General features: G+C 31.9%; 1 protein-coding gene across 1 annotated transcript; it reads left to right on the top strand.

Annotated features, from left to right (window-relative positions):
* Positions 1–11,041, top strand: LOC143236186 (UNC93-like protein MFSD11). The gene is made up of 3 exons (XM_076474472.1): positions 1–326; positions 7,564–7,625; positions 10,930–11,041. The coding sequence occupies exons 1-3, from the start codon at positions 225–227 to the stop codon at positions 11,039–11,041; spliced, it is 276 nt and encodes a 91-aa protein (XP_076330587.1). The 5' UTR covers positions 1–224.
* Positions 11,042–15,344: the final 4,303 nt, after the last annotated feature.

The raw sequence follows: 15,344 nt of genomic DNA, 5'->3' as shown, positions 1-15,344 counted from the left end.
CTTTTTTTCGTTCACTAGTTGCATAGCGTGGTGGGTACGCAAGACGTATGCTTGCTCCTTGTGTTTGGATTCCGTATTGGTGTTATTCACAGTTAAAGAAAAACGAATTTGGAGACGAGAGTGCAGATGATATTGAAAAGTAGTGTTACTGTAGCAATAGAGTAAAGTGTAAAGTTTTTATTTTTTTTTGTTAAATAAAAACACAAGATACTGTGTTCCATTTTATGGTGAAGATGATTTTTGACCCGAAACTTTATAATGTCGTAATTTTGGGGTTTACCTTCATGTTTGTATTCACTGCATTTCAGACTGGAGGGATGATACAGGTAATCTACAGACTAGTATAGTTAAATATAACTTGTTTCATAATGTTACCGTTAATTAAATATTACTGTTTGCACAACTGTTTTTATTATTAATAACTCATGAAAATTATTGACAATCCAGAAAATTCGTTATAATAATATCTAACGAAGATATAAAGTAGAAACGACCCAGCAACGTGGTACTGTATCATAAAATGAGTAATATACAGATTCCACATATGTATGTATATATATATATATATATATATATATATATATAATAATTTATATACATTATTCAGTATATAACATGAAGGTTCTATGTTGTCTATAGATATGAACACACACACACACACATATGTACTTGCAAACATATTTCATTTAGAAATGTAAGTTTTAATATTATTACTACAATTGTACCCCAACTATTTTTCAGCAGTTATAAAGCTAACAGGGCATGTAAATCAAGATAAAAGTTTTCTAGTAACTTGTTTGTCAGGAGAATAGTCTAAAATCTTAAAAAAGAACTAGAACTCAGGTTTTAAGAGTTTGCTGCCCCACTAAATTTTGTAACTTGGTTGGATTCGTAAACTGTGTATGAATTTTATTTCTAACATTTAAAATGGAAAGTTATGACAAAATTGGGTAAACACGTATTCTGTTACAATAAACTTGAGTAAAGGTTATGAAAATAAAATAATAATGTTTCTTTTTGTTTTTCAGATTTTTTACCATTCCCCCCCCCCTACAAAAATAGATCACAACAGTTTCAGTAAACTTAAAAATGTTTAACCCTTGAAGGATTATGGTTTTTAAAGGTTTATATATACATACAATTTAAAATCAAAGAAAGTTGTAATGGGGAAAATATTTGATTGTCTTTTGTAGAATGTGGATCTGTTTAAAGTAATTAAAGGTATTTGTTGATAGTAGGAGGGTCTGATTCAAATGTTTCTTGTGCTTTAGTGATCCAGAACAGGTTTAGTAATGCATATATAATGAATAGAATCCCATATATTACGTGTTTGAGTCTCTTTAAAGTTAAAGCATTTACACAATGTGCTGTTGCTATAACAATAGGGTGGATTTGATAGTATTTTGTATCTATTGAAATGTAAGTCGAAATATGTTATAATTTCATTGTATAGATTATTGGTTAAGCCACTTTTGGTGTATTATGTTCAGTCTTGGGCTCCTTACCTTAGGAATAACATTAAATTGTTTGAAAGGGTTTTAGACTGTGTTGAGGATGGGAAGGTTATTATATGAGGCTAAGTTAGGATCTTGAAAATTGTTTTTTCATGAAAAAGAAGTGTTTAAGATTGTTAAAGGATTTGATAGTGTTAATACATTGTGTTTTTTCATACTGATTTAGAATGACAAGACAAGGGGACATAAATATTAATTTTGGCAGCTAGGAGTCATTATCAACTAAGACGAGTTTATTTCTGTGAAAGAGTAATTGATTTTTAGAGTGGATTATTTTAAGATGCAGTAAATCTAGGAAGTTTAAGGGAATGTTTGGTAAATATTCAATGATGATAAAGGCAGGCTTTAAGTGTTTTTCTTTTTAGTTTAGTTGATGATAAAGTCTAGAAGACCAACAGGGTTCTTGTTATAACTAATTTTATGTTAATGATTAGATTGTATAGAATTCCTGTTCAAATTTTGTTTAATTAAATTGAGTATATTCTCATTCTAGTCTTCATGCGATTCAACTTCCTTGTGAATAGTATATAAGTACATACATACTTGAGTAATTTTCTCAGAAACTATTAAAAGAACAGCATACAGTATTAGCTTCCGTTACTGTATGTAATCCAGTTGTAGTCTGAACTTATGAGACCTTAGATCAAGCTTCTACCATACTTAATTAGTCTGAATACATTCTTGTATTACATGTGCTGTGGGAATTTTTATTTTTATTAGAGTAAAGCATGACTTGAGATCAATGCATTACTTCTACATCAACTGTTTAGAGTATTGGGTGATTCAGAATTCCAAAGTTCATGAGAAATTGGTTCATGATTGAGAGAAAATATTGCATGTAGTTTAAAGTTGGATGGATACTTAAATGACCATTATCAAGTCTGTGAAGAACTTTTAATAAAATATAATTAGTATATGTTTGCTTTTTATAAGATAAGTGAATTGACAGTTGATGTTAATACAGTTTTAAATATGTATACTTTGATCTATAGACCAAAGATATTAATTGCTTAACATGTATGTTCACTCAAACAGTCAAAAATTTATCTTTTTGAAGTTTCACAAAATTAATTTCTGTCATTTAATCAAATTTTAAAATACAATATATGTATATACAATATATATATATACACACACAATATCTGTGTGATTGTACTTTTTTCTATTTCATTTATTACTGACAGGTGTCTACAGTTGCTTTCTATAATTATTAGAGTTACAATAACTTCTATTTATACTTGTACTTTGTTACTATAATAGGGTCTGTAATAACCCCAAGCCACGTTATACTGATAGTAGCTACTTTTTATATGTGTAATTATGTTGAGATTTGTTTTGTAATCAATAAAGATTAACATGACCTTTTAGTACAATAATTTACTGTTTTAAACATATTAGTGGTTAAAGAAGATACTTTGGTTTAAAGATAAGGTGGTTACAATCGCATTGTTTGCTTTATAATGTATAAGATGACATTGTTGCAATCTTTTAATGTACAGTAAGTTGATTTATGTTTCAGCTTGATATAGCTGATAATTATTTATCATGCACTGCAATGAATAATATTACACAAGTTATACCAGTATGCTATTTGTATTTTGTTTGTGCATTTACATAGATTATACCATTACATCATTTGTACTCTCTTTGTGTATTTACATAGGTTATACCAGTACATTATTCATACTCTCAAGTAAAGCATTTTACACAGATCTTACTAATGCTTAATACTCATGTCCTGATTTTTTTCCTTTTGAATTAAAGTCTTAAATACATGTGCTAGTATATCTAGATGTAGAGAAGTGATTCATGAACTATATATATTACACCAAAATGCTTTTATGGTATGTGTATCTTATCTTTCAATCAAAACTTTTGTCAGTTACATATCTGAATATGAAGGACTATGTTGAGGCTATATAATAATAATAATAATAATAATAATAATAACAACAACAAAACAAAACTAGAGAAATGCTGATGTAATGCGGCTTTATAAAAAATCTCTACATATAAACAGTAGTTGATAATTTGCCATTCCTCTTTATACAGTGGCTAGTGCTACTATGGCATGCTGTTCAAAGATATTCACACTGTAGTGTGCAGTCTATGCATATATTGTCATCATAACTGTTCTGACTGTAATTTAATTGTAGTTGGCACCAGTTATTATAAACAAAGCTCTAAAACTAAGAGTAGAAAATGCCATTACACAAAGTTATGGGAGCAAATATAATCAGAATGAAATAAGTTTGAACAACCAAAACAAGTGCATACTGTTTAACTTATGTAATATATTTGAGCTTTGTATGTTTAAAGGTCCCAAAATGTCTAACACAATGCCTACAGTTGGCCTACTGTTCAACTTTTATGTAAGCAGTGTATAAAGAATAGGTGAATAAACACAAATATTTTCAGTGTGTGCAGATATGACTTGCAAGATGTTTTCTACTTTTTGTTTCATATACTTTTGAAATTAATTCATAAAAGTAAAATGTTCTGTAAATACTGTTTTATGTTTTGTGTTAAGTACTGTAGATATTTGTGTTCAATGGAACCACAGGCAGAGATTAATGAACTCTTTTCTAATAATAACATAAAACTAAGTTTGGCGATAGAATAACACTTAACACAGCTGATGTTTACTTTGAGGATGGATTAACCGATAGCTAATCATTGACACTAGTAGTTAAATGTCACATGATTTTTTTAATATAGTATTGGCCAAGTTTCATGTAATGTGTAGTGTACATTCTACTGAAAGGTTTGTGTGTCTTGTAAGTATTAGAAACGTATGAAAACATGCAGGTTTAACATGTGCATTTCAGTCAGTAGGAGGAACTACCAGTACTAGTCCTTACAGCATGCAATGAGCTAATCTGATCTGTGCTGTTTCACTAAAGATGTATGTATATAGAATTTATATACAACAAGTTCTCCAACATTAGTTTTAATACACTCTATTATTTAAATCATATATATTTGTTGTTCTTATAAAGGTTATGTGTGAAGAATTGCTTTTTAAAAGTTACCTAACTGGAAGAAATATCTTTGTTTCTCCTAAAGGACTTTATAGTTTTGGGAAGTTGCTGGTTAACACACTAGAGGATTGGACATATATCTTCCAATCTAATAATGTTGTAATGAAATATTAGCTTAAAATTTGTGAAAATTAGTTAAATAGTTAATAACATGAAATAAATTAGTTTTGTACTGTATCTTATGTTGAAGACTTGTTAATTTTTGTACAGGAGCTGGTCATTGCCTGTTATGACTCTTTTTTTCTTTTCTTTTTCTTTTACAAAGCAAGTTTTAGTGGAGGTCAATGACCTCAGTAGGTTTTACTGAACCTGTTGTAGTTTGCTATTGCAAGCTGTAGACCATCCCACTAGTACAGCAAATGACCTGGATACTTGTATGTTTTTTTTTGTGTTTGAGTAGATTCACTGATTGGATGCTGATTTGAGAGAAAAAAAAAAAAGGATCATATTTCTAGATACCATCTGAAGTCTTGTTTGTACTGTTGTTGACTTCCTAGTCACTTCTACAGACAAGTTTTTTTTTCTTCTGTTTATCTAACATACTGCAAAAAAATAATTTCTGTTTTAGTGGAGATTAATGTAGCTGTTATTGTGCATGTTCACAGCTTAAAGCTACATATTGGTACCACAGAGTAATTCCTGTTTGATACATTGAATACTGTATAACAAGATTTTTTGTATAGTGTATAGTATGAATAGTGTTGTGTAATAGGGTGTAGTTATTTGCATTTGAGGTATTTTCAGTTTCTGAATGATTTATTGTGACATTATTAGATAGTAACATGGTGTGAATATACGTGTGTAAGTTATGATGAAAATATCATGTGCAGATTTTGTTACTTGGTAACCTGTAGACCATTATTTATACAGTTAACAGATTTTCTACAGTTAACTAGTAATAATTTGTTCTTCTCATTTTTCGTTAACCATAAGAATTTAGAAATTGCATGAAAAACTACCTCACAGTAGTCAAATTAAAACTTGGTTATTTATTTCTGACCAAAATTTATGTTATAACTATTTTAAACATGATTAATGAAAACATGGTTGATAATGCCATTACCATATTAAAAAAAAAAAGAGAGAGAGAAAAAAAGTATACCTTTTGAATAAAACCATAAAGTCATTAATATAAGAAAAAATAAAACTTAAATCTAATGGAATAATTAATGAATCTAAAATGCTGAAATTATCTGTGTTAAGCTCCTATAGTTTAGTTGAAATAAACTCTGATCAGTGATGTTATTTTAGTATGTTAAAGTGTTTCAGGCCCCTAAGATTATATTAAGTGAGGGGGAGTAGAAGGGTATAGTACACAGTGTTGAAAGTTTTTTTTTTTTTAAGAAAGTTGTGTATCGTCATGAGAATTTCATATAAACATGTCCTATACTACCTGAAAACATGTTTTGACACTAGATTTTAGTTGCAGTTATTACACTTAATGTGTTAAACCCACATGAAACAGTAAAGTTATTATACAAATGAAAAATCTGTTTCTTAAAGTGTTATGAAAATAATTTTAGGATATGATTTACAGCTTCAAACAACATGAATTAAGATCATAAAATCATAAACTTAAAATGACTGACTTATAACTTGTAGCAGTATGAATTACAATTATCTACTATGTATAGCAACATAAACTGGTTTACTTCTCACAATAATATAATTAAAACGATTTAGTACTCATAACAGTAAGAATTAAAAGATGTATTAGATGAGACATTAAATAATGTGTTTCATGTGAGGTAAAACTGATAATTTTTGTCTTATTACACAATCTTTACGTTTATATGTATGTGAGAAATAAAAATTTAATCATGGCTACATCAGTTAATGTTGAACTTTCCTTCTGATAGTTATATATATATAATGTGTATATCAATGCAATTCAAATAAAACTTGTTAAATATTGTACTTTTGGCTTGTTAAAGTGCTCCCTTTCCCTAAAATTCAGAATTTAAAGTTATCATTAGATTTATTTGTTTTTCATGCTTGGTATTACTATTACTTAACATTAAATACATGGTTAAACACTAAGAAGCTTGAATGATGTATGTTTGTAATGTGATTTTAGTGTAGTTGTTATTATACTTGTACAGCTAAAGAGTATCCAGCAAACTATGTGCAAAAATTCCATTATTTCTTATGAAGTAAAACCACACAAGTTTTTGACAAGTATAAAATAATGATAAGAAATGTTTGATACTTTTTTTCCAGTTTTTCATTGAGGAATGGTGACAGCCATAAGTTTAGTAATTTTTGTTTATTTCCCAAGTTTTTGTCTTTCTTCTTTCTCTTGCTTATTTTCGTATTAGTTAGACTTTTTTTTTTTTACAAGCCTATTCTTAATGGTTGTTTTAAGCTTCAAGTTATATTCACAAAAACTTAGTATTTGTTTTTATTTGTCAATTATGTATGAGTGTAACCAATTAATTCAGTTTACTGTTGAGTGATTTGTAAATTCAGAAGGTACTCATAGTGTATGTAAATTCAACATCAGCTGTATTAACGTAACTAGTTTAGCTACACCTGTGACAACAAGTAGTTGTTAGCTTGGGTATTCTCACTCATTGCTTCAGTAATTTCACACCTTACTAAGATAATGTACTTGTTATGACATACTGGTTCACTATGACCATAAATACAATATGGTGTTAATCAGTATTTTAATGTAATAAAGTAAAATTATTATTTTACAATTTCTTTTCACCAAAATTGAAAGTTAAAATAGGATCTTTGAGGTTAAGATCTGTTGTATTTTTTGATTTATTGCAAACCTCTTCTATGGTCTACAGTTTCATCTACTCGCATCTCATCAGCACAACGTGGTTTATTTATTCCACATTGGAGGCAAGGCAAAAAAACAAAAAAAAACAAAACATTAGGTCTTCATGTCAAAGAGTTTATTTTCCATTTTATAACTATTAAAATTCTGGTTCATTGTATTAGAGGGAACAATAAATTAGATGAGTTAAGAAGGACTAAAAATCTATTATTTATTCCAGAAAGTTGTACTTCAAAGCATACATGATGAAGATACAAGTTATGAAGGAGATGGATACATTAGGTAAGAGTACTTAGTGAACAAACAAACTGATGTATTAGTGTTTAACCCTTAAATGGCAGCCATCATCAATTGATGCTGCTACCTACAACATTCCACTGTTTAAGGGTTAAATAGTTTATTATAAAGAAGATGGATATACCAGGTAAAAGTATTTACTAGTGAACATACAATATGATATGTTAGTATTTAGATAATTTGTTATGAGAAGGTTGATACTACAAGTAAACATATCTAGTGAACAAACATTTCACTGTCTTAATGTTTAAATAGTTTATCAGAAGATTGATCCCTGTAATTTATTCATTCTTTTAACCATAATAACAGGTTTTGGTGTTATCATTATTATAATAATAATTTACAGTACCAGACACTCTGTAGGAACCATTTCTAGCATTTTATGTGTTGTTGTTTTTTCTGAAAATCTACAGAAATTTGAATTATTCTAAGAACCTAGAGGTGTAAACCAATCTAAAACACAACATATAACATGGGACAATGTACACCCTTCTGTAAATTAATTGAAACAAGACGGAAAATTACGATTTTTTAAAACTTTTTGCATTTTATTTCTGAGAATCCAAAAATTACTCATAAATTAATACATGATATGACTGCCTTTATTTTTCAGAAGATTATTAATCCGCTTTGGCATCAAGTCCACGAGTTGATTGCAATCTTTACTCATTTTTGCATCGTGGTACCACACCTCAATTATGGCCTCAATTAGCTTATCTTTCATAGTACAGTCTTTTCCTCGAAGTCTTTCTTTACAAATTGCCCAAAGATTTTCAATAGGATTTAAGTCCAGAGTTTCCAGGCCAGTCCAGCACCTTTATTTGTGTTGTAGTCATAAAATTCTTCACAAGTTTCGATGTGTGGCACGGAGCCAGATCTTGTTGAAAAATCCCAGATCCATCTGGAAATCTTTTTCAATTCTGGAACGACTCTTCTCTCGCGAAACTTCGATGTACTGTGGTCCTCGCATCATACCTTTTACGATAAGTAAGCCTTTGATGCCATAGTAACTGATAAAGCCCCAAAACATCTTCTTTAAGGGATGTTTTACAAACTGATTGATGTGAGATTCTCAAAGTTTCTCACCTGGAGATCTGCAAACATGTAGACTTCTTTGACCCTGTACTAAGAAATGAGTCTCGTCACAATAACACCTTCCTCCATTGTTCTTGCATTCAGTTCTTGTATTTCATACCCCATTGATACCGTTTTTTTCTTCATTGAGTTGGTAAGAAGTTGTTTTTTTGACTGGTCTCCTTGCTCTTCTAACAAAATTTTGAATGACATAATATTCCTCAAAAATTTGTCATATATCCCAAAAATAGATCGACCATACTGCAAAACACAGCTAATGATGCTGTCTGGGTGAAAAAAAAATTACTATTAAAGGAACACCAGCCATCATGCTGGAAATTTTGTAAAATGACCATTTATTTAAATTAATTTGCACAAGGGTATAGGACCTATTGGTCCATCTTGGATGTCCTATTCTCTAAACTGGAAGTATTGATAATTAGATGTAAAGAGCAAATATTAAAGCCAGTCCTTATAATTCGTACACTTATCAAGCTCTCTCTTAAATTTATTAGTTTTTGCCTCCAATATCCTAAGACAACTCATTCTAAAGACCAATGGCCCTGTTAGAAAACTAACTTAGTTGCCATGCCCAACTCTACATATGCCCTCTAGTACTACTATTTCCACTGTTAAATATGAAAAAAAGTTAACCTGATAGTTAAAATTAGCAAATTGTTTGAGGCATTATAAGTGTAGCAGGTGTGAGTGTGATTTAAGATGACACACTAGTTGGTTAACTTTTTATAAGGGAGGTCAGAGAATTGCACATTTCAAACATGGCTCATCTATACACAACACCCTTTTCCAGTCGTCAACAGTTCAGTTTTGTACTTTTTAGCAAATTTCATTCTCTTAACAATATTTGAAGATCAAAATAAATGTTTTTAACTGCTACGTGACCAAATATTCCATTCTTGTTGAGTCTTTTTAATGCTGTAGATCTGGACACTTTTCTGTCATCTGGTACATGGTTGTTTACCTCATGTTTAAGATCAGTGACAGTCTTCCTTCTATTCTGAAGGCAACATAAACAAAGACACTTATCATCAGTATCATTAAGGTTAGATGTTCTGTCTCTTCCTTGCTTATTTTCATACTTACTTGTCTCAGTCTCACAATCTAGGGTGTACTTGATGGTGTTTAGGGAACATTTCCCAAGTCAGCAGCAATTTGTCGGAGAATTCAGCCAGTATCGCAAAATTTTTATGCAAACTGTCTGTTGTATGATGATTCTCTACGGGGTTTTTGGGCTGAGGCGTGACAACATAGCTTTAATATATAGTTTGGTTTGGCTTGTTTTGAATTTTGCTCAAAGCTACACAAGGGCTATCTGTGCTAGTCGTCCCTAATTTAGTAGCGTAACACCAGAGGGAAGGCAGCTAGTCATCACCACCCACTGCCAACTCTTGGGCTACCAATGAATAGTGGGATTGACTGTCACATTATAATGCCTCCATGGTTGAAAGGATCACCAGGATTCGAACCAGGAATTCTCAGATTACAAGTCAAGTGCCCTAACCACCTTGCCATACCAGGCCTTAATACATAGTGTTAACTACTGTTGTTATCAAGGTTTGTATGTGGAATTCTATTAAATTGATTTTTTTCTAGCATACACTGGTACCATATGATAACTCCTTGTTAGCTTCTTTCTATATAGTTAAGACACTGTATGGGGTACCATGACAGTTATTTCAGACTTAATTTGATCAGTATGTTCATTCAAGCAGAACCCTTATACCATGCCCTTCGTATGAGTATATGAGAATTCCAGAGAATGATAAGTATTCTTACCCTGGCTCATTCAGTTGTCAGCATAGATCAGTGAAGCATTACCATAGTATTGAAATTTACATTCTGTAATGACATGGAAGAATTAGCCCATAAAATGGAAAGAATGATAAAATATTCTCTTGTCCTAACACATTTATACAGTACTGTTTATTGTGATTTAGTACAATAAGCTGTAGTTTTGCTTAGCCAATACTGTAAAATAGTCATTGTTAATATTCAGAGAGTTTGAAGGTGATTTTAAATGCAAAATTTTTATGGCCACCTTTTTATTATTTCATGATCCTTACTATTAACTACTACTGTATATAATGATAAATTACTTCATTGTAATTTGTAAGGCTACATTCATTAACCAGAAATTATATCAAAAGACTTTGTTAGATAATATAATAACATTATATGTACTTATATTTTCAAGTCTGGCCATTATCTATGCTGTGTTTGCTATTTCTAACTGGATTGCACCACCAGTCATCTCATTCATAGGACCAAAGTACTCAATGTTTGTTGGAGGAATTACTTATGCGTGAGTAACCAGTGTGATAGAATAAAATGTTGTTGTTACAAATAATTTGAAAGTGTTATTTGAACATTTTGAATATATAATATTTGTTGAATTATTGGTACTATTGTGTAAATTGTTTCAATGAAAATAATGGAATAAAATGAAAAAAATTCATTATATATCCTGTATACTTTTTCATATTAACTTTGTTTGTGTGGACCCTTTGTGTGAGGGGTCACACAAACTTTTGATATTGTACATACTTATTTTGAGGTTAAGATTTTATTTTAGTGTTTAATGATATTCATTGTTCTTTACTATTTGAGTAGGCTTAACAACTTGGTTTACCTGTAGTTCTACTTTTGGGTTACTCAATAATGAGCTAACATACATGTGTTTATTTTCCCAAACAATTTCTTAACATTTCCACTATATTGACTATTTTATTTTATAGCTTATACTGCTTGCTATTAATTTTGTTTGTTTGGGATTCTCTGGGTTGTGGTCTACCTTACCTGTTCCCAATATTACTCACCTTCCTCCTACAATGGCCAAACCCATTCTTAGATGACCCCAATTCTTCCACCTTATCATGGATTGCATTCCAAGCATTTTTGAACATGCTTCACACTATATTCCCTATTCCTAACATAGTTTCTTTATACTTTTTTTTGTTTCTTTTGAAAGTGGGTACTTGCAAGCCTCATCATGTATGGGGTTTAATTATTTTTTCTTTAGCTAACCATCAGGCATATTTTATCTTGGTTTTATGTAGTTCTGATTCTCCAGTAATTCTTTCCATGTTCTTCTCTATAAAGTTTTTCAGTTTCATTTTGCCCTGTTTACTTTCTTATGTATAATGCTTACCTTCAACTTCCTTTCTTAGGTGTTCCACCTACATTTAAGGTTTTTCAAGGGATACCCTCTCCTTCTTCCTTTTTTTGTAGTGGGGAGCTTGCCATCTTCTATTCTTTTCCTCCTCGCATAGCTTCTTTCCTTCTGTTTGAGAACTTCTTGGGTGGGACACTGTTATTTGTTTGCTTTCCACTGTTAATGTGGACTTACAGTCAGGTTTTTTCTCCATCAGTCCATTTTTTTTGTGCTTCTCCTGTACATTTAGCATCTCGTGGTGTATCTGCCATGCTACTTTGAATTCTTTGTTTCATTCTGAGATATTATCATCTTTATTCTTTTACATGTCCTCATTTTCCTGTCCTTTACCTGTCGCACTTGTGAGTTTTTTTTATTTTTCTTGTATGCATGACATTCTATGTGGTTCTGGACTGATTTTGTCCCAGCTCAAGAACTTCTTGGGTCTTTTCCATTTTCATGTGTAGTCCTTGATCACTTCTGATTTTGCCATTTCTGCATGTCAAGGTATGCCCACAATGTACAGTCTTTTTTGCCTTTTTTGGGATGCTATTTTAGGTTATTTCAATACATGATTCAGTGTCAGTTTCATGCCTTGCGTTTTGGACACGTTTGGTGCCATGTCTTTTGTGGTATGGATAGCATTTTACCCAACTTCTACTTTTTAAGTGGTGATATTACCTACACTATTTCTTGGGTATATAGCTTTGGTTAGCTACTTCTAAATGGGGGTAATCTTCTTATGTTCATGTACTCTTTCCACAAACAGCTCTGGTTGTTGGATTAACCAAGTGGAGATTGTTTTCCTGTTCCATACTTCACATTTTAGTCTCTTTGGTTGATATTTTTATACACCCTTCTATTAGGATCATTCATTGATTCTCCTCCTCATTTTCTTCTTCCCTCTTCTTCTGTGTGAATTCACAGATGTTCATATCCTATGATGTCCAGTTTCCTGATTCATTCCCCTCTTGAGGAATTTTTTTCCTTCTCCATTGCTTGTCTCTGTTGGTTGGGGATGTTGTTCAATCTTAAGGAGGCCTCAGGACTATGGTATCCAGATGAATGGTCTTTATTCCCTTCACACCTTGATGCTTTTTCCATTCCAGTGTGTTTTCATTCACTCTTTTCATTTTGTCCAGATTTGATTAATCTTGTTTCATTTCAACTATTTGATGATGGTGACTTCTTTCACTCACCAAGGGGATGTTCTTTCTTGTTTTTTTTGTGGTAGAGTGTGTCTTCCTTTTTGAACCCATGCACTTCATGTTTATCTCTTGGATGGTTGTGCTCTTAGTTTTTTGATAACTTAGTTTTATTCTTTGTTCTGGATCATTCTCATTTACCTTTATTTTGTGACTTATGTGGTATATTCCTTTTGACTTTTTAGTGTTTTACTATCTTCTACATTTCTTCTTGGTTGGTTCCAGATGACTTTATTGGTTGAATACATGCTTTTGGTTGTTTCATTGTTTTCAAGGTTTTTCTCTTGAATCCATTTCACATGATTTCCTTTCCTTACTCCACTACTTTTTCTGTAACTTTTTTCCTTTCTCTTTCACCCACTGGGTTTGGATTCTGATTTGATTAGCCTTTTATTCCTTGAATTCTTCTTCTGATCATTGGTTCTTCATGTTTTCACTAGGATGGTGCACATTCCCTTTTCTTTGCACATCCAAACTGTTGTTTGTTGGAGGTACTTCATCTGTTGAACACTGTGACTACACCATATGTGTTCATTTCTCATTCTTTATTTTGTGTATCTGTTTCTTTCTTGATGAGGTACAGTCATCCACCTGGTGCCATCCTTCTCTCTTTCATAAGACTGTAACTGGTATATATATCTTATTTTTAGGATTCTCCCTATATATTTTTTCCTTTATGGATTGTGCTCTGTGGTGAGTGATACTTATTCACTAATACATAAAGTAGTGAAAGCCACACTGTAAGGTCATGATGACTTAACTATTATAATTCCATGGCCATGCAATGTATGCTGCAGAGATGAGTGTTACACAAGATCACCTGTAGGTTTAAAATTGTGGCAGATTTGTTTCAGAACTCCTCAATGTATACTTCTGTACAGTTAGGACAGAAAGTGTTCGTACCCCTGCGTCCTGAGTGGTTTTGCTCATAACTTAAAAAGTATCATGAGTAGACTAATAGAAGTATAATCTATTATAAATATTATAATAACACACAACTACATAAATTTTTATGTAGAATTGAACGACAAATAAACTGTTTATAAACAAATAACCAAACATAGAGGGCAGAAAGTGTTTGTGCATCTACTTTAGTAGTCAGTTGTGTAGCCTTTCAGGTGAATTACTTGGCATAATCTCTCCTCATAGCCCTCCATGATCATTTGACAGTACTTGACTGGTATTTTCTTCCTTTCTTCTTTACAGAAGGCCTCCAACTCTTGTAAGTTTTATGGATGATGCTAATGAACCTTGATCTTCAACTTGTACCAAACGTTTTCAATTGGGTTGAGATTGGGTGACTCACGATGGCCACTCCAGAACGCTTATATGGTTCCTCTGCAACCAGGATTACACACATTTTGATGTGTGCTTAGGGTCATTGTCGGTGCTGGAAGATCCAACGACACCCAACCCACAAGTTGTGAGCATCATTCTTGATATATGTGCCTAATATATCAACGTACTCTTCTTTTTTCCTGATTCCCTTGATGCGGTGAAGGCTGCCTACACCAGAAAAGCTGAAGGAACCCCATAGCATGATCGAGCCACCTCCATGTTTAACTGTAGGAAGGTGTCTTTGGAAGATTTTATTCCCCTTCTTACGGAAAATATAGCAAACATCACTGTGGCAGAAAAAGCTCAATTTTAGTCTCGTCTGACCAAAGAATACTCTTCCAGGTAGGTGGGGTTTATCTACATGCTTAATTGCATACCTCAATCGTGCTTCTAAATGAACAGGCTTTAAATATGGAGTTCTATGAGGATGGCATGATTTGAACCCAGAAGAGCATAACATGTTCGTAACTGTAGAGGTGCTTACTTCAACCCCAGTTTCCCTTACCAGTTTCTGTATGTCATTACATGCTAAACGAGGGTTCCTACTAACTTCTCTGAGAACCTTTCTCTTGGTTCTCTCTGGAATTTTGGTGGGGCATCCGGAATGAAGGTTAGCAGTTGATCCTGTAAGCTTAAACTTGGCAATTATGCTTTGAACAGTAGATTTCGGCACATTACATTGTGTATCAATACTGGAAAGAGACACACGAGACTTGTATTTTACAATAATTTGTTTTTTAAATCACTGACAGTTGTTTCCTGTTAAGCTATGATGACCAAGTAGATAATGATGGAGAGCGATGCTAAATTGCTGGAAGTACATTTCTTCATTGGCTGAATTCCAATAACTTTGAACCCAGTGTCTAGTTCTGGAATGGTGTATAATGTAGTTTATTCGCCAAACTAAACAAACTT

This window comes from Tachypleus tridentatus, chromosome 13 (assembly GCF_004210375.1).
Source record: "Tachypleus tridentatus isolate NWPU-2018 chromosome 13, ASM421037v1, whole genome shotgun sequence".
In the NCBI taxonomy this organism is placed as follows: Eukaryota; Metazoa; Arthropoda; class Merostomata; order Xiphosura; family Limulidae; genus Tachypleus; species Tachypleus tridentatus.
Note: the sequence above shows the minus strand (reverse complement) of the source record. Positions and strands in the feature narration are given on the sequence as shown.

Excerpts from the sequence above, each read along its gene's own strand:
- LOC143236186 (XM_076474472.1), top strand. The coding sequence starts at position 225 with ATGGTGAAGATGATTTTTGACCCGAAACTTTATAATGTCGTAATTTTG. Across the intron at positions 327-7,563 it reads AGACTGGAGGGATGATACAG|AAAGTTGTACTTCAAAGCAT; the intron begins GTAATCTACAGA and ends TATTTATTCCAG. Across the intron at positions 7,626-10,929 it reads GAAGGAGATGGATACATTAG|TCTGGCCATTATCTATGCTG; the intron begins GTAAGAGTACTT and ends TATATTTTCAAG.